The sequence below is a fragment of the Haliotis rufescens genome, unplaced genomic scaffold (assembly GCF_023055435.1).
Source record: "Haliotis rufescens isolate VD_foot unplaced genomic scaffold, xgHalRufe1.0.p SCAF_4, whole genome shotgun sequence".
Lineage (NCBI taxonomy): Eukaryota > Metazoa > Mollusca > Gastropoda > Lepetellida > Haliotidae > Haliotis > Haliotis rufescens.
In genome coordinates this window covers 16841714-16866299 of record NW_025964112.1, presented here as the reverse complement: position 1 = coordinate 16866299, position 24586 = coordinate 16841714, and the positions used below count along the sequence as shown (strand labels likewise).

The following is a 24586-nucleotide window of genomic DNA, read 5'->3' as shown; positions in this document are numbered from 1 at the left end:
ACATGTTTCTGGCTCACAATACACTTGTTATGAAGAAGTTAACAATTCAATTCAAACCTGTATCTCATGAATTTGTAGTCTGAAATAAACAGATTCATCTGCATATGATTATTTCTGCCAGTATCGTGGTCATAATGAAGATACATATACATATATCTCTGGTGCTCTCCTTAACAAGGTCTGTCGTTTAGATACTCAATGTAGCTATGATTACAGGCATTTAAGAATTGACTGTGCTACACAGATTCATCCAGTTTGCACATCATTTTTGTAATCCATACCTCAATGAACCGAAAAAAAAATACACAATCAATCGATCCTTACAATTAAATTTGACAACAAACACATGTGTTATCTACAATAGTTTAATAAAATACAATTATATAAGTCAAAGAAGACAAATATGACAAGATTGATAAACAGGCATAGGAATACATGCTGTGACATGACATGAATCAGGTGATTGTCTCATTTATGCACATAACTTGACATGCCCGCAAAGTCTGCAACCAATCACCAGGGTAGCATAAAAAAAAGTTCATAGCACATGTCAAGCGGGGCAAGAGGCAAGAACTGCAACTATCAGACTGTCACGAATGGAACAAATATGTCAGGGATAAGGCGTCTGTTTCAAATGACATGGTCAGTAACCACCAGATTCAAACATTAGTTCCCTGAGAACGGGAAGACACAGTGAAAAAATGCGAATTAGAAATGAGACCCATAGACATGAAGTTTATGGAACCCAGGCAAGCGAGTCTGCATGTTTGCTGTTTTATCCCTTCTTGGCCTTCAGCCTCAAAGGATAGTTTGGTCTATGAATATGCATGAATTTCACTAAAAACTCCTTTGAATGATGATACTGGTAATCAGAATGCAGGAATTGCAGTGAACACAACAAAAATTTAATTAGTTTTAAAAGTAAATACAGTGTTCCCTTGTTATTGTACCCTTCGATATAGCGTTAACTCGGTTTTAGCGCGCGGTAAAGCATGGCTACCAAAATTTACTAACATTTTCAATGAACTCAAGTTTTCCAATGACGCGATGTTTTCCCCCCCATCTCAGAAAACATTATCAGCTGATCACCGCGATCACGTAACACCGGAAATACCAGTCAACAAATCCAAAATGAAGTACGCAATTTGATCCTATTATTATAATATCTGGTAATAAAAAAAATGTTCATTGTTTATCTGGACTAATGTTTGCAATATATTTTTTTAAATTATATTCAAAATTTCATTCAATAATGTTTACAATAATTTCAGTGAAATCGTATGCGAAGTGATCGCAGAACTCACCGTTATTTACAGCAACCACGGTCAGATTACCGCTATTGACACCTTGAAACGAACTTTAGTTGCAAGAGAATGGATACACATATCATAAATGCCGTACCATGACTCGCTAAAAGTCATATTTGAAGCAGTTTTGACTAGAATTAATGAAAAATTTGATGGAATTGACTACATGTATATATATTTATGGCTTTACCATTGTTTACAGCTTGATCATTTCTAATTGTGTAAACAGGACTTAATTCAGTTACACTCTGCAATGACATTTGTGGTAGAAAAGAAAGTCATCTAAAACTTATCTATTTATCAGCTGCTGTACATCACTAATGGGAAGTTTTGAAGTTTTGAAACATGATAACAGTTACTTTTTCCTTAAAATATTTGTTATATGAAATGAAAACAATATATGTATTTATCATGAAAATCTAGTCTCTTGAGGATCCACGTTTTGAGGCAATCATGTCAAAGATCCACACAGTGATTCATGAAGACACAAAGTACGAGAAAGGAACGCTCAACATAAGGACACAGAAGTGTTTTGCTGTCAAGGTAGGCATGTTGAAATCCTGAATAAAACATTACCATCTATTTCTGGGGAAAAATATCTAATGAATGTAGTTATTAGTATTTCATGTTAAGTAAAGCTTATCTTTGCAAATTTTCTTACATTTCTACATAAGAAATGGATGTTTGTTTAGTTCCATGCCTAACAGCTTTGTTATGCAAACAATAAACACCAAGACCAGCAATACCATCTTGGCATGGCACACATGGCAACATGAAGAACAGAAGAATGTCTTTTTTCCCCCTTACTGACTAATATTTTTTTACAAAAGGACTTCCCTCAGAACCATTTAAACTTTTAGAGGTAATATCTGTTTGCCAGAACCACATCACAAGCTATTCAAATGATAAAAATGACCAAAATTATACTTGTTGTTTATCATATGATGGCATAATTTCATTTGTATTTTTTCAGCCAAATCTCAATGGTGAGTGGATAACAGTGTATCTTATGCACAAGAAATGAATCACATTTACCTCAAATGTTCATTCACACAATGTGTAGACTTATTTGAAAGATTTAATGTGATGTGTCACATGTTTCTAATATACTAATATTATTAAATATTTCTTTTAAATTTTCACTTCTTTGTATTACCTGTATATAGCAGTAATATTGCTTCTTCTATTGATTCCAGGTTTGTTGGATGTTGGTCGGAGGACGTACACTGAAATTGTGGATGACATTGCTGGTAAGTGCCTGTTACTGCTTTCTGCAGCTATAGACAGGTATACAGTGTACCCCACCCCATTGCCCTATATCCCTGACTCCTGGCCAATCTTTTTTACAGGTACTGGTTCAAGTGACCATAACTATTCACATCAGTTTGCAGTGTTGGATGCACCATACTCTCACAGATCAAAACTATTTCAATTTCTTCACCTAATATCTAAAATATTAAAATAACTTTGAGAGAAAATAATGGGACCTTTGTGCTCTTCTATTGTGAACACCACAAAAAACGGGTATTTTTGTGGTTGAAAGCAACCCCTGATGTCATTAGCAGAGACCCTGTTGTGGCAATGTTCCAGAAATGGTGAAACAGATTGGTGAGAAGTACAGCCTCCCATTACGGACAGCATACAACACAGTGCGTGGGTTCTACATCCAGCTGTACTGCGGAGGGAAGGAGGCCTACACACAGGAGACCCTGCCGGGCATCTTCATCAAGATCACCAAGTGCAAGAGCACTCTCAGTTTCACCACGTCAGACTTGGTAAGTAGTTCACCTATTAGCCCAGATGGGATTCAGGATAGAATAGGTCCCCAAATCATATGCTTATTGCCAGTGCCCAGTAGTGAGGATTGGGTAGAAACATTGTGTGACCTGATTGAATGTGTGTAATTGTGGCCAGAAAATAATTGGATGTTTGATCCCAATGTTAGCCTCTGGTGTGCCTGGTCCACTTCTGATTATTTATAGGCCTCTGTGAAATAGCTATGATATTGCGTCCAGCAGCATAAAACATAAATTAACTCACTCCCACTATTTTGAAAATAAATTGGATGAAAATTTAATAGTTCATTTATTGTGGTCTAAGGAGGAGGATACATGTACAATAGTTGTGTTCTTTGGGTGATATGTTTATGAAGTATGTGAAAGCTGCAACATGTCAAGAGTTTAAGTTTGCCAGGAGGCACAGGTCATTGACCAGTTTTGTTGACCCTGAAGAAACCCAAATGATTTTGATATTCCTGAAACCCTGTTTGTACTGGGCATCATTTGACCCTTAAACACATGTTAAATGTTGAAATCAACATTATGTCATAAGATAACTTGTAAATTTTTGGCATTGCTAAATGCACCCAAAGTATCTGCTCGTTCAAATTTTATGAGTCTGTTGCCCTGTATTTAGACATCCTTATCAAAAACAACTCTTGATAGACTTATACATACAAGACTTATACACAATTTGTACATGTTATGTATTGTATTGTATTGTATTGTATTGTATGTATTTATGTATTTATGTATGCATGCATGCATGCATGCATGCATGCATGCATGCATGCATGTATGTATGTATGTATGTATGTATGTATGTATGTATGTATGTATGTATGTATGTATGTATGTATATGTATGTATGTAATTGTATGTATTGTATGTATGTATGTATATATGTGCGTGTGTGCGTGTGTGCGTGGCAAATTAGTCCTTTGTTAATTTGTGTTTTCAAATATTGAACAAATAAAATATGGTGGATGTCTCAACTGTGTTAGATGATGAACCTTATGGTATAATTATGTTGTGAAAATACGATGTTGGTAAAATCCACTTATCCACAGATCAAACTGAATGGTAAGTTGTGTTTGGTTAACAGAGAAACTCATCCTCTGAGGTTATTTTGTTACTGTAGAGTTTATGTTGTTTATAGTTGGCTGTTCACTTGGGTGAAGAAATGTATCATTAGATGAAAAATTGTTAAAATCATTGTTCATATTCCTTAGTAAAAGGCCGTTAACCCACAGAGATAATTTACTGTTAACTCATGTTTTTTGTTTTTTCTTTGATGTTTTTTAACTTTTGCCCAGCTAATATTATTATCATGAAATTGTTTATATGATACATCGCTTATTATTGATTATATGTGGTCTATACCAGTACATAATTACCATGTTGGTGGTAACGGATCAGTAAAGAAATAAGATTGAGTGATTGAATATGACCATGATGACATGGGGAAGTATGTCTGCCTCTCAAATCCTTTAAAACATACAGCCTATATCTGATTACTGGTCTTTTAGTGAATGCATTTATTGACTCTTCAGATCGTATTAAAGAATCACTACAGGAGATTTATCTCATGACAAACATGTAAGTATGCATTTTGCAAATCTGTTAGCATTTGCATATATTTATATGTTACAGTTACTTTAATATATCTTCATTCTTCAAGGTCATGATTAATATATTAATAGATTTTCTTATGCCTCGTCCTGCGTTACATAATTATAGTGTCCTCAAGAAGAAAATTGCTGTGTATTCACTTCTTTCGTTCCTTGATGAAATACCGCATATACAAAATTCTACCAAACATCTCATCCATCAACAACCAATGTATACAGATGTTTATATCAGTTTGTTTTCAAAATATAGAATATAAAAAATGTTATGCCTTCTGGCTTACAGGATGAAAGTATTTTGATGAAAATCTAATAATTAATTTATTGTTGCGTAATTGCTGAGAATTCTTATTCATTGAATGTTTAATGTATCAGGGAATTGATATGGATTTCGATTAGACTCACAGGTGACCTTATCTGTTTCATGTGATAAATTACAATGTTTGTTCCAGTGTCGTGTCTGATCTCCTAAGTGACATTCGAGAGCATATTGGCTGCTTGTACAAGCTGTCTGAATGTGTTTCAAACCTGGATATGCTGCTTGCATTTGCCAAGGCCTGTAGTCTTTCCTCGTATGGTAAGTTGTTTGTTCAGGAAACCAAAAAAACCCCTAATTTAGCCTAATCAGCAATCAATCAGTGACAAACCATCACTATTGGTATGTAAACCCTTGTCTGAGGATTAAAAGGTACCCCTGGTATATCATTTTTGTCTTAAATGTGAATGTCTGCATAAAACCTTGGTAATTTGAAATGGTATATGACATATTAACATGATTAAAATGTGATTTCTCTTAATCATTTAATGATTACATTGAGAACATGTTTCATTCACTACATTGCCTCAATATTCATCTAATTTGGTCATGCATGTTCCTATTTCTTTTGTTTTAAGACTTTTGAAAACATTATTCATGTATTTTAATGAGATTTCATGTTAAGTTCTGTATTTTGTGTTATGTTGTATAAACATCATAAAGTATTGTTCTGATCCTGTTACTAAAGGAATACCCAGTACATATATTGTAAGACTGTAAGACTATATGAGATTGAGAAAATGAGAATATTATTTAGTTGAGAAAGAATGTTAAAGTTAGCCTGCTTTGATGACATCTTGACATTTTTTTCATGATTTGAGCTCTAATTGTTGAAACAGATGAGTGCAACTGTAAGTTATCATACAAAAGAGGGCATTGTGGCCTAGCAGTCTCTAGTGTGACCTTACTCTGTGCAGAGTTGCATCCATTGGTTGTCCACTGGCAAGATCTGCTGATAATAGGGTTGAAACCCAAGACTGACCTGATCCTTGGTGTGTCTGCACCATGGTTTGACATGAAGTTTCAGGTACAATATTACTGTCAGTGGTGTATTCTTTTCTACAGTGAGACCAGAATTTACAGACACATTAGCAATCAAGCAGGGCCGTCATCCCATTCTAGAAAATATTGGAGTAGAAGCTCCAGTACCAAACAATACTGTGAGTATGTACTGAGTCCTTGGATTAAAACTGTTTTGATTGTTGTTTGTTCGTTTTCGAGCTCAATTATACCGATGGCAGTCTGTAAGTTATCAAATCTGGACCAGACAATCCTGTGTTTAACATCTTAGCATCGATCCACAATTTGGGATATAATGCAGTAACATGATGTGCATTCAACCAAATTACTGAGCCTGACCTTCCGATCCATTTAGTCATCTATATTCTTACCAAGAATCCCCAAGGTCATCTTTAAGTCATCAAGATATATCTTCCTTGCTGCTAATGTATGAAAACAATGAGATATGATTTGAAAAGTCAGTCCTATTTGGTAAGGATAAATTAGATTGTTATCTTTTTGTAAGTGAAACATTTATATGTGCCTAACTGAATCTTTTCCTGTTTTCAGTATGCATCTGAAGACAGTAACTTTATTATCATCACAGGTCCTAACATGGTTTGTATAATAACATCTCTCTGGTTATTTGATAACAAATCCATTGACCTGCTCTTTGTGAAGGAATTATGTGTTGATCAAAAGGACACACGCATCAAACGTTTATATGAATAGATTGTGAACGTCACTTATCAAAAAACTGTTGTAGTGCAAGGAGTAAGTGACTGTTGCTTAACACAACATTCAGCATTACTGTAGCTTTATTTGGGTGGCCTATAAGTATGTTTGGACCAGACAAATGTAACCAGGAACAGTCCTATACAAGGGGGTTAAGTGACACATTCAACATGATTCTGAAAGATGAGATATTTTAGAATGCTTGTGCATCTGTGCATGTGAGTTATTGGAGGTTGGTGTGTGTTTTGGCAATTTGATTGACTGGAGAAATGTTTCTTTAGGAATGACCAATTTAATTACTTGTTTACAGATGTTTATGCCAAAAGTAACTGAACACAGGAAGGAGGAAAAATAAATTCACATGTCTTAATTTATTACTGCGTTATTACATGTTATTTCATGTCATACACTCACATTTGGGGGTTAATCCTTTAGCAGTGTTTCAGGGACACAATGCTTTTTTTTCCATTCAGGTGAATTATGAATGTAACTGTAAATAGTGAGATGAGATTACTAGTCACCATTCCATTAGTTCCTGGTTCCCTTCCTAGATGTTTTTTACATGATTTATAGATGACAGATTTTGCCTGTAAAACAAGTGATTGCCTAATCTGGCCTTTATAGTACAAGTTTATGCCAACTTGACACAAATGGCCATTGAATTGAAATACCAAGGTTATATTTTCCCAGTGCAGCTCAAGTGGTATGCATCAGCTTCCATAACTTATTTCAGAGTGGGAAGTCGACCTACTTACGTCAAGTGGCTCTTCTGCAGATCATGGCACAGATTGGGTCATTTGTTCCAGCACAGTATGCATCCTTCCGGATTGCCAGTCAGATCTTCTCCCGTATTGGCAGTGATGATGACATGGAAACAAACTCATCAACGTTTATGTTGGAGGTTTGTCAAACTTTGTTTAAATTAACCTGGCAGTAAGCAGTTGCCATCTGCTGATATAGGAGGTCATTGATAGGCATTTCTTGCCTCTTCATCAGGTGAAAACTGAGTGTGAAAATGGACATCTTGATTGTTAACTTTTTACGTTGTCATATTGTAATCCTTGTCAGCTCTAAGTTAGCATGCTCAGTCCTATCACTCTGTTTTCACTGCAGTTATTTTAGCTTCTTGGTTGTTATCCTACTGGCTTCTTCATTGTACTGTTTATCTTTGTACATTAACCTTCACCCTGTGTAAACATATCAGCATAGGTGTATATTTTAAATCACATAATGTTTTCTCAGTAGTCACCTGATAAAACTGCCAATAGAATCCCTGATACAAAATCACAAAGTTGCAAATAATAAAGAAATGGTTATATATATCAATAAAAGTTTCATGTCTTCATATTTTTGTCATATCGGTTGTAAGTAAGGCAACACATTTATGGATTCGACCGACTACAGCCAAAAGACACAATAAGATAAAATATTTATAAACCAGAGATTAAAAATAGGCCCTAATTTGTAGTAAAATCTTCTATAATAGTTCAGTTTTCCTGTGTTCAGTTCTAACCATGATACTTACATGGGACTTATCTACACCTGCTCCGAGGCCAATATTCAGCTCTAAATCTGCAGCAAATTATGGAATAAAACATGTCTCAATTCATGCTATGATATTTATGACTCATCATGCTAATGCTTTGGTTTGTCAATAAGACTTGTATTTTACTGATAACAAGACCAATCAATTAGAAGAGGATTTAAAGCTAATTTTTAAATTACAACTGAATGCAATGTTTATATACAGTGTTAAATGTCTCTCATGTAAGGAAAATAAAAACTATAACAAAAATCTCAATTTTGAACCAAATAATGATTTTTGTCCCAATTTGGTCACTTAGTTTAGAATCCTGGATAAATTACTGTGCTATGTTAACAACACATTGTGACATGAATGTTATAAACATATGGAAGCAGCGTTAGAAATTGGCACAAGTCCTGTAGTCCTTGACAAACTGCCCAATAGTTAAGGTATCATAAGGACTAGTAGAAATTTGCCCCTTTTGAGGGTGTTGCTATATGTTATCATTATAAGGACTAGTGGATGAAAACTGTTAGTTTGTAACCCTGTGGAAGGAATGATATGGAAAGTGGCTTTGTGAGAAGATATGTATGATCAGTGATGTTAAAGTGAAGTTATTTACCAGTATAGTTTCTCTCAGCATTCTCATACACTGTATACACTCACTATTTTCAACACAAGTGATGTGTAGTGGTATGCATGTTAAAGGCCACACTAGATTTATCATATAATTAAATTTTTGAGGCAACAAATTAACTTAGGTACACCAATAAAAAAAACTGTAACTCAATATTTTAGGTTGGTCAGTTTAGTGTGAAAAAAATAATTACTTCTTTTAATAGTGATGAGTATTTATTTCTGTCAGAAAGGGATTGGTTTCTTCATCATCTGTTTGCAGTGATCTCAGATTATACTGTTCTTTTCTAAGATAATTTTTTTTTGGTAGTTATATAGATATGGGATCTGTCCGTCCATCATGTTTCATTTTCAGACATTCACCATATGGTGTAGATGTGCCTTTGGCTATTTTGGTTTCCCCTGCATTATTAATATAATATTTTATATAAGTTTTTGAACTTTGGACTTAGTCTCTGAACCGACTGTGAAACAGTGGTTTTTCAGTTCTGGAGCAGAGTTCGAAAACTATTCGAGCCATCTTCTGAAACTTAGTACATACATTTACCATGTAGTGTAGATGTGCCTTCTGCTATTTCATGATATCATACAATTCATGATATCTAAGTGAGTGAATTGTCCTAAGGTGGGGGATATAGATGACCTCTTCTTGTCCATTGTCCATTATCCATTAGAAATAGAATTGTTGGGAAAATGAAACTCAACTTATCATCAGATCATAGGTTTTTGGACATAGATGTAATATGTTACTCGTGCTATAATTGGGGGTGTAGCATCACACAAACATTGTAAATACTCGATGATGGCTTGTTTTTAATAGAAAGTTGTCTGTTATATGTGCATGAGATGTTTTACAGTTGTGCATGTGATTAGAGAGAAAACTAAAAATGTTTCTGAAGCATCCGAAAACCCATAACACAGCCAACATGATTTTGATGGTGGCCTTTGGCTTTGTTGTTTCATAAATGATTTCTTTTGTTTTATGTTGTGTAACAACAAATACTCCTACTAATAATGTGCACCACCTATCTCACTGAAGCGTGTGTAAAATATCTGCTTCAGATGAAGGAAATCAACTATATCTGCCAGAATGCCTGTAATGACAGTCTCATCATCATTGATGAACTTGGAAGAGGTGAGACATTAAACATTACCAGTATTTAAATCAATTACTCCTCTGTTTGAAAACAGCTTTGTCTAATCACAGGCTTGTTTGCTTATTATAGGCAAATCAACATGGGCAAGCAATATCTTGGTTATTGATAAATATGTTCAAGTTTTTCCTATATGAATAGGGCAAACAGTATTTTGGCAATTGTTAAATATACTTGAATTGTCCTGTATCCTTGCCCTGGGACATGCATTTCATAATCTGAGTTGCCAGTGAGCTAGGTGTATGAGTGTGCAAGGCTCAGTGAACACATTTCATGTTCATCATTAAGAGTGACTCACACATAGGTCTCACAGTTAAGCATAGATTTCACAAATATCTTTTGAAATATGATTCTTGTGGAAGCATTTTGAGTCCTTAGGCTCTTTGACTTTTAGCCATAGTTTAAATAGGTTAGACCATTTGGACCCAAGTGTAAATTTACTGAAATTGTTTGGTAGACTAGTTAGTGGAACTGGCCATTATGACAATTAAACACAAGCTCAGCGTTTCTTTATCTATCATCCTTTTCTTCTCATTTACTCAAACAGATAATATAAACAGATTTCAAACTTTCAAACATCATTGGCAGAAAGTGCATTTTAGCTCATCCTCACGTTTGACATTTACATTTCTTTTTCAAACAGTATATATATGTTTGTCTTTGTATATTTATATGCATCATTATCCTAAGATAGAAAACAAACACAGTAACCGAAAAACAATTCTCATGAAGTCATCTTTCAAACTTGGATTCTTGAACTTTTAAGATTCTAAGGCACCAAAAAAGCAGGTATTTATGTTATGTTATGTTTTCCCATTGAATTAACACAAACTATGGAGGGTCCTTGTTTTTTGTTTTTTATAGGCACCAGTGCTGAAGAGGGTGTTGGGATCTGCCATGCTATTTGTGAATATCTGCTCAAGTTCAAGGTAGGCTAGTGAACAATATCCTGTTAGAATGCATGATACTGTGTGAAATGCAGTGAAACAATCGATCATTGAAAAGGTCTGCTGTGTACATATTGATACATAATACATGTACTTCATTGGTACTTGCTACTTGCTACAGTCAGTGAGAGAGTGATTAGTAAAGGTCAGCAAATGTCCAGCTGTCATGGTAAGTAAAGAAGTTTTAGCCATGGAAATCATTGGTTTATGAAATGAGCAAACTCCCAGATTTTAGCTTTCCTGGCTTATAGTCAAGTAAAGTTATGTTGTGGTCCGTTTGTCCATCGTCCATTGTAAACATGAAGACCAAGACCAATGAAGCTGACGTCACTTTTTTCTTCCTACCAATTGTGCCAATCCAAATTGTTCAAAGATTCGAGTCTAATTTTTAGTATGGCCTCCACAGCAGTCCTATTGAAAAACTTATTTATGGCTGTTACTCAGCCATTTTTGTTAAAAATGTAATGAAATTTGGTATTGTTCTATGCTTAGCTAGTATGGGTCATATGGTTGTTTTTGGTGATAATTTAAAGATGGACCTTGAATTAAGCTTGGTGTTTTGACAATTCTCATAAATTCCCTCAAACTGCATTTCTTTGCACTGTAAGCATCATCTCTTTAGAAACTAGTTTAAGTTGCTCATGCTTATTCCCACCAATGATGACAGCAACTTATGGTGAGAAGCTGTCTTTGTTGACATTTTAATCTCTTGACTACGTGTTCCTGTGAGCTACAGTGCAATGGCACTGCTTTTATTTTTTAAAGGCTACTAGACATACTTGTAACTGGAATACCACTAAACAACATTTGCTTACTCAATGTAGGTTGATTTTGTTAACTTTTTCATATATATACTACCGACCACCATGACACTACCACCTCTAATATCGATCAAGGCCAAGAATTGTTGCCCTTGCATACCACTTTCCGCAACATCGCCAACAACGTTTTCTGCAATCGGTGAATAGGAGACAAAACCTTGATTTGTTGGTGCACAATTTGTCCCTAGGTTTGCATAGGCTATCCCAATCTTTGCCACCAGCTGTTAGGGTCACCCCCTTTGCAGGATGCCATGCTTTCAGGCTACCTGCATAGAGCATTTTTTAATGGTAGATGTTGAAATTTGCCTTAATTTTTGTTATTGTATGGAAGTTGCTTTGATAACAGGAACAGATTTGAATCTGTTGTGTAGTGTAATTAATGTAATGAGATGATCTTGGCTAGGTGTCATTTTTCTGGCCTGACACTGTGACACACCCACGCCACCTGTTTGACTGTACTTGTCCCACAGTTGAAAAATTACACTTTTTGATTTGCCAAACATTTGGGCAACTTGGGATATTGATGTCCCCATTCTGTCGTACACACAAGTCTCTATTCTGCCTTTTTGTTGAGATACTGTCTCGGAGGCAGTTTTAAGTGTGTGCAAAGCTAAATTACATTTGTGATGCCCTGTTGGCACACATGACTGACTCCATGGTCTAGTGGTAGAGCGCCTGCCCAGTGAGCAGAAGGTTGGGGGTTAGATGACCAGCTGCGTCATACCAAAAGACGTTAAAAGATGGTACTTGTTGTTACCCTGCCTGGTGCGTGGCATTAAGGGACTAAAACAATGACTGATTGCCTTGGCGTCAGTACACTGTGTCTGAGTGGGGTATCTGTGGCATGGTATCTCAGTTGGCTAGCAATATAAAATCAGCAATAGTCCGGACTAGTCCAAGCAGCCACACACACAGTTACACAGACACGTGCATGCACATTGCTATATAAGTACAATTAACTTGAACACGGCGTTAAACCCCTTCTGTGTTCATGTGCATCACATGCTTTATGTCATATGCCTGATGAGAAATTTCATTAGATGTTACAGGGTTTGACAAATGTCTTATCTACACGCTAGCCCACTGGTCAAGTAAGAAATATTACAGATATTAAGTTACAAGTCTAACAGAAATTCAGAAATTTAAGAGAGCAAACACTTGTCAATATAGTTAAGGTCATTTTATTCATGACTTTACTGACTTTGTTTGTTTCATGCTCTTCTGACTATGGAAATTTGAGCTTCCACGACTGTTGGAATGTCCTTCCCCTCTTTCTTACACTTTGTGTTGGTTCATAGGGCTTTTCCATTTGCCGCAGTGGCTTTAGGTTTTAAATAATTCCACAAAGCGGATCCGGCTGTGACGGCCATTACAGAATAGCGGTATGTGAAGCGTAGAAAGTAGCATTAATTTGAATGGTCACATTAATCACTTCCTGTTTGCTACGATGGAATTTATTGGTTATTAACAACTGGTCTCACACTTTCCTATGTAGAGTTCTTATCATAGCATGTACATGCCACACGGACATAAATAGCGAGTTTTCAGATATTTTATACATCGTGTTACGGTCTCAGTAAGGGAGGTAACTAAGATTGGTAGTTGGCAGAGACATGTTAGTGTACGGCTTTTGTTTACTGAATAAAAGATCGAGTGAGTTTTAACCTGACTTAAAGCGATTGGTACACTATATTATTTCAATAACCAGCTGGTCCAGTATAAATATAAAATTACCGGCCCAGATCAAGTTTCACTAGCATTTGTCTAGTTGGCCCGGCATATTTGTCGAACCCTGTGTTACATTCAGATGCAATGCCACGGTAATGAACATGTGCTCCTCAATCATAGCTACATTGAAATCATTAGTGATTTTGTGTCGGTAGAATATGTACTTGTAGTTTTCCTAACCATGTTACCAAGGTTAGATATACCCTGAACTATTAACTTCTCAGGTATCAGTTTGAGATTGTGGACCCATATTTACTTAATCGAGCTGTCTGTAATTAAGATGTGTTTGGTGAAATCTTGATGTGGCAATATACCCTGGGTACTTTCTTGAAATAGAAAGAAACAGGATGTTAATCTCATGAGTAAATATGTACACAGTATCAAAAGCATTAATTTTAGTTCAGCGGAACACGTCAGCAACAAGTTGATCACACTAACAGTTGCCCAAGTAAATCAGTTGATACTTTTATCTCTAAGTACATGAGTCGTATTTTGAATCCGGTTAGGAATTTGTACCCAAATAGCCAATACTTGTCAAAGTTGTCATAACAGGCAACCATGTGGATCGGGTGGTCAGATTCAGTGACTTTGATGATTGTTTGTCATTGTGTCCTGAAGGACTAAGCTCATAATGGTAGTGTCAATTGCTTAGTTTGTTGATCCAGACTTCATTATGTACAGGCTGCTGTTATATAGCCGGATCATTGCTAAGTGAAGCATTAAACAAATATACAATCTATTGTCCTTATCTAGATCAATGAGATGAATTCAATATTGTGGGAAATATCCTCCCCATGTTTGTACATATATCACAGTTTGTTATGAAGTGCATGCATTCAAAAGTGGTCTACCACTTAAATATCAATGGCTAATAGATCACCAATTGTTTCAGTCCCAATCCACTTGAATATAATAGTTAAGGGCTACTGTTACTTGCAAATCTAGCATCGAAAATCATTCTGTATAAATGTGTGTCAAAGATGTTTTGATCATGAAAGATTTAAGTTTGACGAGTATCTTTGGTATGAGTTGATGTAAGACCTTCCCTTGTATGACTGGATTTGTGAGAATGCAAAAGAAAATATTTGCTTTCTTCCTACCTGTACTGATAACACTGAGCAGACATGGAATGTGCTTTATCATGGACCTATTTAAATGTCTTACCTATCCCACGTTCATGTTAGATTGGTTGAAATACCCTTTATTAATCACCTATGCTCTGTTGTAGTCTCCTGCCCACCCTAACTGAATGAGTCAGTTTGTCATTACCGTATATGACCATAGATAAGTCGATCTCATAGATAAGTTGAGGTTTTAACTTGGTCCTTGAAATCTGTATCAAAATGTCATGTGCAGTAGATAAGCTGGACCTCGACCTAAAACTTTGTCTCATCATGATCCCTCATGATAGAATATAAACAAATACATATTTAATTACGCAAGTTAATCCTGTCGTTACACCATCAGAAGAAATAGTGTTCATTGTATATCTGGACTCATGTTTGTAATCTACGTAATCTATTTTATTAATTTTAATCAAACTTTCATTCAATAATATTTACTTTAATTTCGGCAAAATCGTGTGTCCTTCCGGTACTTACAACATCTGATTGCCCCATTCCTTAATGTCGGCTTTACCAACTCACCGTTATTTTCAACAACCACGATCATATTCCCACTACTGACATCTTGAAACGAATCTTAGTTGACAGAGAATGGAGACATACTTTGACTCGTTAAGTCATATGTGTTGTAGTTTGATGATTAAATGTATATCAAAATATATGTTGCCCCTAATAATCATCTGATCAGTCACTCAATGGTTGTAACTGATTAGTTGAAGGGGATGAATCATCATTGAAGATTGGTTGCTAATATATTACGTATCTTCAACATATTTGCATTTCAATGGGCCTGTTTTATCATTTTGAAATTAGAAAATGATAGAACATGAAAAAACTGTCTACTTGAATAGTGTATGATATGTACTTGGTATCATGTAAAATAACAGTGTCTTTTTCATATATACTTGGAGTTTAAAATGTGGTAAAAGTGTACATGATGAATATAAATTTCACCCAAATTGATTAGATTCTATTTTTCCTCAAAACAACAAAATGAAAATCGTCATTTGTTTCCAAAACTAACTTGCATGAAACAAGAAAATGATTCAGTGTAACTTTAGAAAGAGAGTTTGATTTTATGTATTTCTAGATACCACCTGTCCATAATGATAATACAAGCCTTTGACTTGGGAATAATAAAACTGACTATAAATAATGCCAAGATACTTTGAAATGCCAAGAAAAACTAGATTTAATGCATCTTACAACAATGGAATTTGCCACTAAAATTTACACCAATGCCTACAGATAACACAAATCAAACTACTGATAAAAATGATGATGAGGTTGCAAACTGGGTAAAATATGAGTGGAATAAGGAAAATGCAAAATCTTTTCTAATTAGATTTCAGGGTTTATTTCTACCAATGTATGATCAGATATCTTCAACAATTGAAGATAACATCCTGGAAGGACTAGATCTGTTAGTTAATATTTTTCAAAATGTAGCTGAAGACTCAAGAAAATTATATATGGGCAATAAGAAAAAACACATATCAAATAGACAACCACCCTAGTGGGATAATTACCTTCAATGTGCCAAAAATACAAAATATTCATCTCTTAGAGCCCACAGACACTATGCTTTAGATATATGTAATTACAGAACTAACTGCAATAGATTTAAAAGACTATTTGCCCCAAAAAAGAGAATATTTCAGAAAACAAAATAAATAATGATCTAGATAAAGAAATCTCAAATGAAGAAATTTACTTTGGCTTAAAGTCATTGAAAAATGGCAAATTGCCAGGTCCAAATGGACTCTATTAAAGTAACAAAGCATTATACAACACCTATTTTTTCCAAATTGTTTAATGAGATACTGAATAAGGGTGAATTCCCATATGACTGGGGTAAAAGTATTATGTGTCCAATCCACAAATCAGGTGTGACCAATAACCCCAACAATTACAGAGGAATATCTTTAATCAACTCAATATGCAAACTGTTTACGTCAATTGTAAACAATAGAATTAAAACATGGCGTGAGTCTAGCAATATTGTATGAATCGCAAGCTGGCTTTAGACAAAATTATTCAACAATTGATAATATTTTTGTATTACAGACTATGGCTCAGAAATATTTATTAAAAAAAACCATGGAAGATTTTACTGCCTCTTCATTGATTTCTCAAAGGCCTTTGACAGCATATTTTTTCACATGTATGTAGAGGAGCAGTGTTTGTCAGCAGCAAATACTCAATTCAATGGAAATGTTTCCATGCTTGCTATTACTCTAGCCCTAGGTGTCACAGTGATTTGTAAAGATTAATTGGGATCTGTTGAATGAATGTTGTCTTTTGGTTCAGCTTTGTAGCCCTGTTTTGTGATGCCTAGACACTGAACAGCACAACTTCGCATTGCAGTATCACAGTGCCTACTTGACCCACACCCTTTCAATAGGTAAAGGGGAAAATTCATTCGTATTCAGTTCTTAGCCAAGTGTTTCAGCACAAGACTTTGATAAGCTTTATGTAACTTCAACAAGGATTAGTTTTGAAACAATGGCAGAGTTATTGTTAAGGCTGTTGTGCCCTTAACACATTAAGAAAAGTGTGAACAGTGATTTCAGTGCCTATTCATAATTTTTTTTCACAGAGGGTTCTGTGTATTTTCTAATGAATCTCCTTGAGGAGACTTTAAACCTTTATTGGAGATTGTTTGCTTGTCTCACCTTTCCCTGTTAATAGCACAGGGAATGTAGAGCATATGGGACATTTTGGCCACATGAATGGCATGTTTGAGAACATTTTTTGCACTCCTATGACAGTAGTGTTGACAAGAATGTAAATAATTCAAGGGAGTGCAGGGAAAATGACTCACTTTTCACAGCACTTGTCTGAATAATGATAACAAATGGGCAACTGATAAAAATATGAAATTTGTGCATATTCAAAGAAAACTTTCAACACTGGACCAATTGCTTGGTTGAGTGAGCACCTTGTGTTTTACCTTAGAGTATTTTATATCAACATGATCAATAAAGTATCCAGTATTTACAACACTCACAATTTATATTTATTTTTGAAGAATAAGAAAATCTTTCACAGATCATCTATATGTTTGGTTATAGAATTATTATAGATATTGATATGCTGTTACAATTTAATACATATTTATTACATTTAGCACTGTTTCACTTATATAACAGTTTATTCGTAACTGGTGCTTAAACATGACAGTTGAAATGTATCATCTACACCTATTTACAATGAATTGATGAAATGAAGGGTGACAGATGACATCTCGTTCCTTTTGATTTTGATATATGTATGATAAATGTCTCCATAATTCAATTTATGAGCACCCCTGGGCCATGACACATCTATTGAGGTAACACAAATGAATTTATGGATCTTATGTCAAATTCAAATGCTTGTACAAGGTATAAAATTCCTAGCTTGTTTAATATATTAATGTTACAAAAAAAATATAATTTATGTATTAGGCTACCATAAATTATTATATGTATTCAATTTCCATCCAAATTTCTAAAAAATCTGAAGTGGAAGGCATTTTAATGAATATGTTTTATATTTTGTAAACCAACTGTTCAAGACTTCTGCGTACATTGATTGTCATGTCACGAAGCATGAATGTTTGGGAGGACTATGTATATGGTGTATTTCATCAAGTAAAGAAAGGAAGGAAAACACAGTGATTTATAGTGAGGTATTTCTGGGATAATATAATGGTGTGAGGCAGCATGTTTGGTATCGAACCACATCTTCGGGCCACAGTGACAAGAGATCAGCCAAGTCACATGGTTGCCACCCAGTCCTCATAATAGGATTTTACAACATTTAATGCCCTTAGGCTAATAGCTTGTGTAAACTTGTTATAATAGTCCCGCTAAAAGTACAATAGGAATATTGTTTTGAAATCTTTGTCAACAGTATGATCTTCATTTAGATTTGACTTGTTATAGATTAGTTCAGTGTACTGAGACTATTCCATGAGTCCCTGTGTCATACTGATTTAAATATTTTTAGACAGGCTTTTGTATTTCTTGAGTGTGAAGAAAATACAGGATTTCTGACACAACTTTAGTGAAATCAGTATAACACACATTTGCAATTTTAAGATCTATGTCATCAACAATTCATGACAGCGTGACTGTGTTTACAGTATTAGTCACCATCCCACTGGCAAGGATTGTGGCACGACTGAGGCTGTCCAATTGGTGTTTGTCATTTGGGGTCATGCATTACAATTATATCTAAAATATGTACTCCTACATATAGACTTTGTACAACAGTGCCACTGAGCTGCATACATGTACAACTAGACTAACTGCATGAACACCTATGCCATCTGTTCGGCGCTTTGAGTAGAAAGTAAAAAGTGATGTTTGTGTTTTGCCTTAACCATTGTTCTTACAACTACCATTATAGCCAATAAAGTACTGTCACTCGTCTTCTACTACTAGGAGGTAGTGTCATTACACATTACTTCAACATTGTTGTGTGTTTTGTAGAGTGGTGTCTTCATGATTAAGTCAACAATGCTGTAGGCACGTGAAGTCATTATTACATGTGTGATTCATATTGATTTTAGCACACTTCAACTGAAAGTTCAAGCTTCTCTGTAATGTCTGTTGGCTATGAGAACTAAAGGAAGCCTGATATTAGTCTCTTAAAAACAATGTTTAGTTTTCTTGTGCATTTATCTGATATTTAAGTAAATCTAATGCATGGGTACAACCTATCTAGGACATAAATGTATTAGGTAGGGGTGCGCAATATTACCATTATGACCTTTTTGTTGCAATATGGCTGTCAGTTTTACATCAGTCATGTATCACACTATGACTCTTGTGTATTGATATTTTCCAACACAGTCACAGAAGAATTGAAACATTAGTATATTGATTATATCTACTACCTTGAGGCTTTTAGGTGAACTGGGGTTTGCGCTGTTTACACTAACATTCCATATTGATCAGTTTGGGGCTTTTTGAACAGTACAAATATGGTACAAAAAAAGATACTTTGGTCATCAATATGTATCGCTATATGTATTGCAATACAGCTCTCCTTATTGTGATATATCAATACAGACTTTCTTCCAATACCCACCCCTAGTATTTAAAGGAATGGAATTTGAGTCATGTGACATGAGGTGTTGTTGAGAGTTTTGTCTCTGGAATCTCCAACGTGTTTCTAAGTTGATTAGAAAGGATACATATTTTTTAACTTTTCAGTTGGTGCAGGCTTAGCACCTACAATTTACCAGACCAACAACCAGTACTGAAACAGAACTTTCTAAATCTCAGATATGTGAAGTTTGTACTTGTATTAACATTTGAACAATTGTACTTATTATCTGCTCTGTTATGTGTGTTCATGACAATATGAATGACAACGTTAACAATGACAATTTGTATTCTTTGTTTGTTAAGTAATTGAGCACAGGCTCATTCTGAAGCACTAATTTTGTATGCATGATAGTTTTGAAATGAGTCAGCAAGAAAAAGAATCTCTTTTTATATTCTCTTCTGAATGTTAGGCATGTTTTCATGCTTTAAAAACAATAACTTTTTTTTTCAGGCATATACGTTCTTTGTGACACATTTCATGGAACTGACAAATATGGATAGTCTCTATCCAAATGTGGAGAAGTAAGTGGGACAAATACTAAACTGCTTGAACAACAATCAATCTCATACAGTGTTTGGCTTACCTGAACTTTCAGTATCAAGTGACTTATGGAATGGTGTGTTGTCCACAGTCCATCTTTTCATCTTTTACATTTTCAACATCTCCTTTGAAAACACAAGGCTTGGGAACTTTGTAAGCATGTTTCCAGCCATGGTGTCTCTAATAATTGCTCACAGAATTCTGATCCAATTTTTCATATTAAAATGTCATTATTGCCCATTACTCAGATATTTCTGCATGAACCATTTTGAAATTTGATCGACAAGTATGTGGTATACAGAATTCTAGTGGATGCCACTACTGGGAATTGCCTTTTTGTCTATCACAACATGTCTATTAAACCTGAAGCATTAAGCATTGAGCATTTTTGTTTTGATGGTGTGACTTGTGCCTATTTCTGAAACTGCTTATAAAATAAATAAATATTGACCGATTGAATACTGACCATGATGTATACAATCAATCATTTCAGTGTTACTGAGTATCTGATTGATTACTGATTATAATAAGTAATAATTAGTGGTAAATGTGCTATCATTTGCGAGTGTGTGAATGTTGTTTTATGTCTCAATCAGCAATATTCCAGCTATATCACAGCAGCCAGCAAACAATAAAGTTTGGGCCAGAAAAGCAAGTAATTGATATTATGAGCAATGTCCAATAATGGCATGCAACAATGAACAAGCGATAAAATCTAATCACACAATCCATTTACAAGCATTAGGTAGTGAGGACCAATTCTATCTCAGAATCTCCACAGGATGCTTCCATACTTAAATATTTTAATACAAATAGACAATATTACTTATACATACTGCTATATCTACTGCCACCTTGTGAAGCTAGCTATCATTTTCCAACTTTAACATGAGAGTGTTAGAAATTGGCACTAGTCCTGTTGTCCTTGCCACACTGCCCAATAATTATGGTATCATAAGGACTGGGAGAAATTTTTAAGGGTTTTGCTATATGTTATCATTATAAGGACTAGTGGACTAAAAAGGTCAGTTTCTATTGCTGCATAAATCCTCAGCTTCAATAAAAGGAACTTTGCATATTTTGCCGAAGTGCGTCTTTACTAGGAGAAAAGAGATTCATACAGTTAGCGACAACTACTTTGCCAAATTCTCTTGAAATTCTCAAATATTGACCCAAAGGAAAAAGTTAGCTGTGGTCTCATGGATGATGCCTGATATTTACTGACTGGTCAGTGTTTCGGACATTTCAAGTTCTGTCACAAAATGGTCCCATATTTGTCAAGAGTTTGGAATATTGACTGTCATGATGGCAGCACCACAATGGCCACTGTCTGTCAATATGGCACAACACTGATGAAAACAAAATTTCAAGAGCCATGTTAACACAACAATGTTTTGCAAACTTTTCGATTTGTTTTAATAAAATTTCAGTTTGGGTGAAGAGTGAGTGAGTAATGGGTTGCACCGCTTATAGCAATATTCCAGCAACAACACGCAGGGGACACCAGAAATGGACTTCGCACTTTGTACCCATGTGGGTAATCGAACCCGAGTCTTTGGCGTGACAAGCAAAATCTTTAACTACTAGGCTACCCCACAGTTCAAGTGAATGTTTGGAGAAGTATCCCCCTTAAATAATGTTCATGCAGTTGAAATAAAGATCTCGGTTGAACAGTTTCTGGTTACATGCTAAGACAATGTGCTTTAAAATAGTATTTCTAAATCTCATCAAATATGTCATGAAAAGGGTGTTAAATCATCAACTGCAAGAACATCCCAGTTTGGTTTACAAAATCAAGACTATAGATTTTCACTCTCCGTTCCCAGTGGATTATGTGATATGTTAGAATTTGGAAACAGAGATTTGTGCTCATCCTGTTTACAAATGGCAAAGCAAGACTTGAAATAACTTAGTTTGAACACTTCTGGAACAATGTGACAGTGACTGTTTGATAATATCAATAAAAAATGTTACGATGTGCATGCAAGTCAGAAGTGAACACTGGGCAAAACTTTTAACTAGCTATTGTTAATATTTAAGAAATTGATACATGATCTTAGATTGTTTAAGATTAATAGCCAGTCCTTGGTCTAAACTGCTATTATTTGACATTCAGGGAAACTTCGGTAGTCTGGACCATGTTTGCCTTGAGCAACCAAACTGTGGAATATGTGCACACTTTAAACAGAAATAGCCACACTAATTACAAACAAGAGACAATCCCAATTAAGTATCCATGTAATGATGAAAACCTGCCACATTGTCAGTGGAACCAATAATGTACGCATTTAGTTTATTGCTGTCTCCATTGAAAAAATGGTGGGTTTTAATCATTTTGATGCACACTTCATTGAGATTGAGTCTCTTTTCTTATTTGTGTGGCTGTTTCTATTTAAAGTGTGTACATATTCAATGGTTTTATTAGTTGCTCTCTAGTTACAGTCTAAATGGAAGTGGAATTAATATCTCTACGTGTGGTCTGAAAGACTGCAAATACATGTCATAGTTTATCATCTCGAAGCTGGGTTGTAACTATGTTTCAGCTATTTCTTCGAGGTTCAGCGAGTGTTTAGCACCGAGGGTAACTGTGAGAAGATCAACTACACGCATGTGCTGTCAAAAGGGAAAACACAGGAGAAACATTATGGTATGTCTTTTTGGTCAAATTGTCTTTTACTTAACAAAACTGTTCACAGGCATTAAAAACTACACAAACGCATTCAGAAAGTTACCTTGTGGACAGAATATATGACAAAACTGTAGGAATGCAGCAACTGAAATGACTATATTTAGTTACTAGAACTTAACTATCAAAGTTTAGCTATACCTCTTGATGTGATAAGTACCCCATCTCTTTCCAAAAGCATATGCTTTCAACTTATTATTATTTTTCATATTTACCAAACTGTCTTAGTTTGGGTGTCCAGTATGTGAATTTACTTGGAAGCTGAAACTATTGATTTGTATATAAATCCTTAAATGAAAGAAATCCCAATTACTCACAACATTGTTTGTGATGTTGGTATGCTGAAAAGTAACACAGTGTTAGTATAACTTAATTGATTTAAATGAGAATGGGTCTGTTTATATAAAATGAGTTTTCAACAGATGAAACATATAAAGTTACATATCTTAACTAACAGTTTTTTCTCTATGTATGTAAATTTATCTTCTCATACATGTATTAAAATTTTGGTGTTTTCATCATGTAAATTTTATTTGTTTCCCTTTACTTCTGAAAGACAAGGTCTATATTACAGTACATGCTAAAATAATGTTTACAAACTAATTATAAAATAGTTGAATTGATTTGATCTATGATGAGAAATTCTGTTAAATGCAATGGAGCTTCTGTGACTGAAAAACTGATCAACAAATATACATTATCAGCCAGAAACTAGAAGACAGTTTATAGCACTAATATGCACATTTTTCATTGTCTGTGGTTAAAACAGCAGCATTTCTGAAGCAGTGATAGTCAGTGGCCGTGATAATCGGCTGTCCAAGGTTATCCATCTGCATATAGAGTTCTGTAAAAGCATATGATTCCCAGGTATTAAAGTTGTGTTAGATATTAAAAGTCTGCAGCTGAGGTATGGATTGGTAGGACAATAAGCCGATGTGCTAAAGTACAGACAAAGCTTCCATTATTTAAATGTTGACATGACTGTAAGAAATATTCCAGCTGAAGCTCTTCTCATATCTTGATTATGTTTGACATGCTGCAAATCTCAACCCAACTTGTGAATTGTCTGAGGAGTATCCTCCAACCTCTGCATTTCTGAGGTATGTGACAAGGCTTCTATTCTTGTCTCTGAGATTTCAACACAGCCAACTATTTCTCTTTGCACTGCTTGGAATAACTATTGTTCCTGATGCTACTTTTTGTAACAAATTTATTTCCTTGTGTAGATGTACAGTCACATCTTAATTGGAAAGTAGTATTTCTTCCAAAGTCTAGACATTTTCAATAAATGTTTTCTGTTCATTGAATACTTGGAGGAGAATATTGGTTCATGGTTTACATTTGTGTAGCCTTCTTTGTACACAAATATCTTTGATCATACTAGCAGACACACAAAGAGATATCAATGTTTGAAAACCAGCAGAAATATTTAACAAGTCTGTAATTATTTCCTCTTTTTGCTAGTGGCAGAATGGATGTGGCTAATGTTACTTCATTATACATGATTGTTTAGTGACTTTTGACATCTTCAGAATACTTCAAGCTTTAAATACTTGTTTCTC

General features: G+C 34.9%; 1 protein-coding gene across 2 annotated transcripts in view; it reads left to right on the top strand.

Moving 5' to 3' along the window:
- Window positions 1-24586, top strand: part of LOC124149208 (mutS protein homolog 4-like) — a 36450-nt gene that overhangs the window by 7229 nt on the left and 4635 nt on the right. For both annotated transcript variants that reach the window (XM_046520643.2, XM_046520642.2), the window contains 14 exons: window positions 1731-1850; window positions 2281-2293; window positions 2504-2557; window positions 2898-3082; window positions 4156-4168; window positions 4639-4684; window positions 5166-5290; window positions 6095-6189; window positions 6599-6646; window positions 7497-7664; window positions 9987-10059; window positions 10943-11007; window positions 20249-20319; window positions 22882-22985. In XM_046520643.2, the coding sequence (XP_046376599.2) occupies window positions 1731-1850; window positions 2281-2293; window positions 2504-2557; window positions 2898-3082; window positions 4156-4168; window positions 4639-4684; window positions 5166-5290; window positions 6095-6189; window positions 6599-6646; window positions 7497-7664; window positions 9987-10059; window positions 10943-11007; window positions 20249-20319; window positions 22882-22985 (1180 nt within the window). The remainder of the gene's footprint in view (window positions 1-1730; window positions 1851-2280; window positions 2294-2503; window positions 2558-2897; window positions 3083-4155; window positions 4169-4638; window positions 4685-5165; window positions 5291-6094; window positions 6190-6598; window positions 6647-7496; window positions 7665-9986; window positions 10060-10942; window positions 11008-20248; window positions 20320-22881; window positions 22986-24586) is intronic.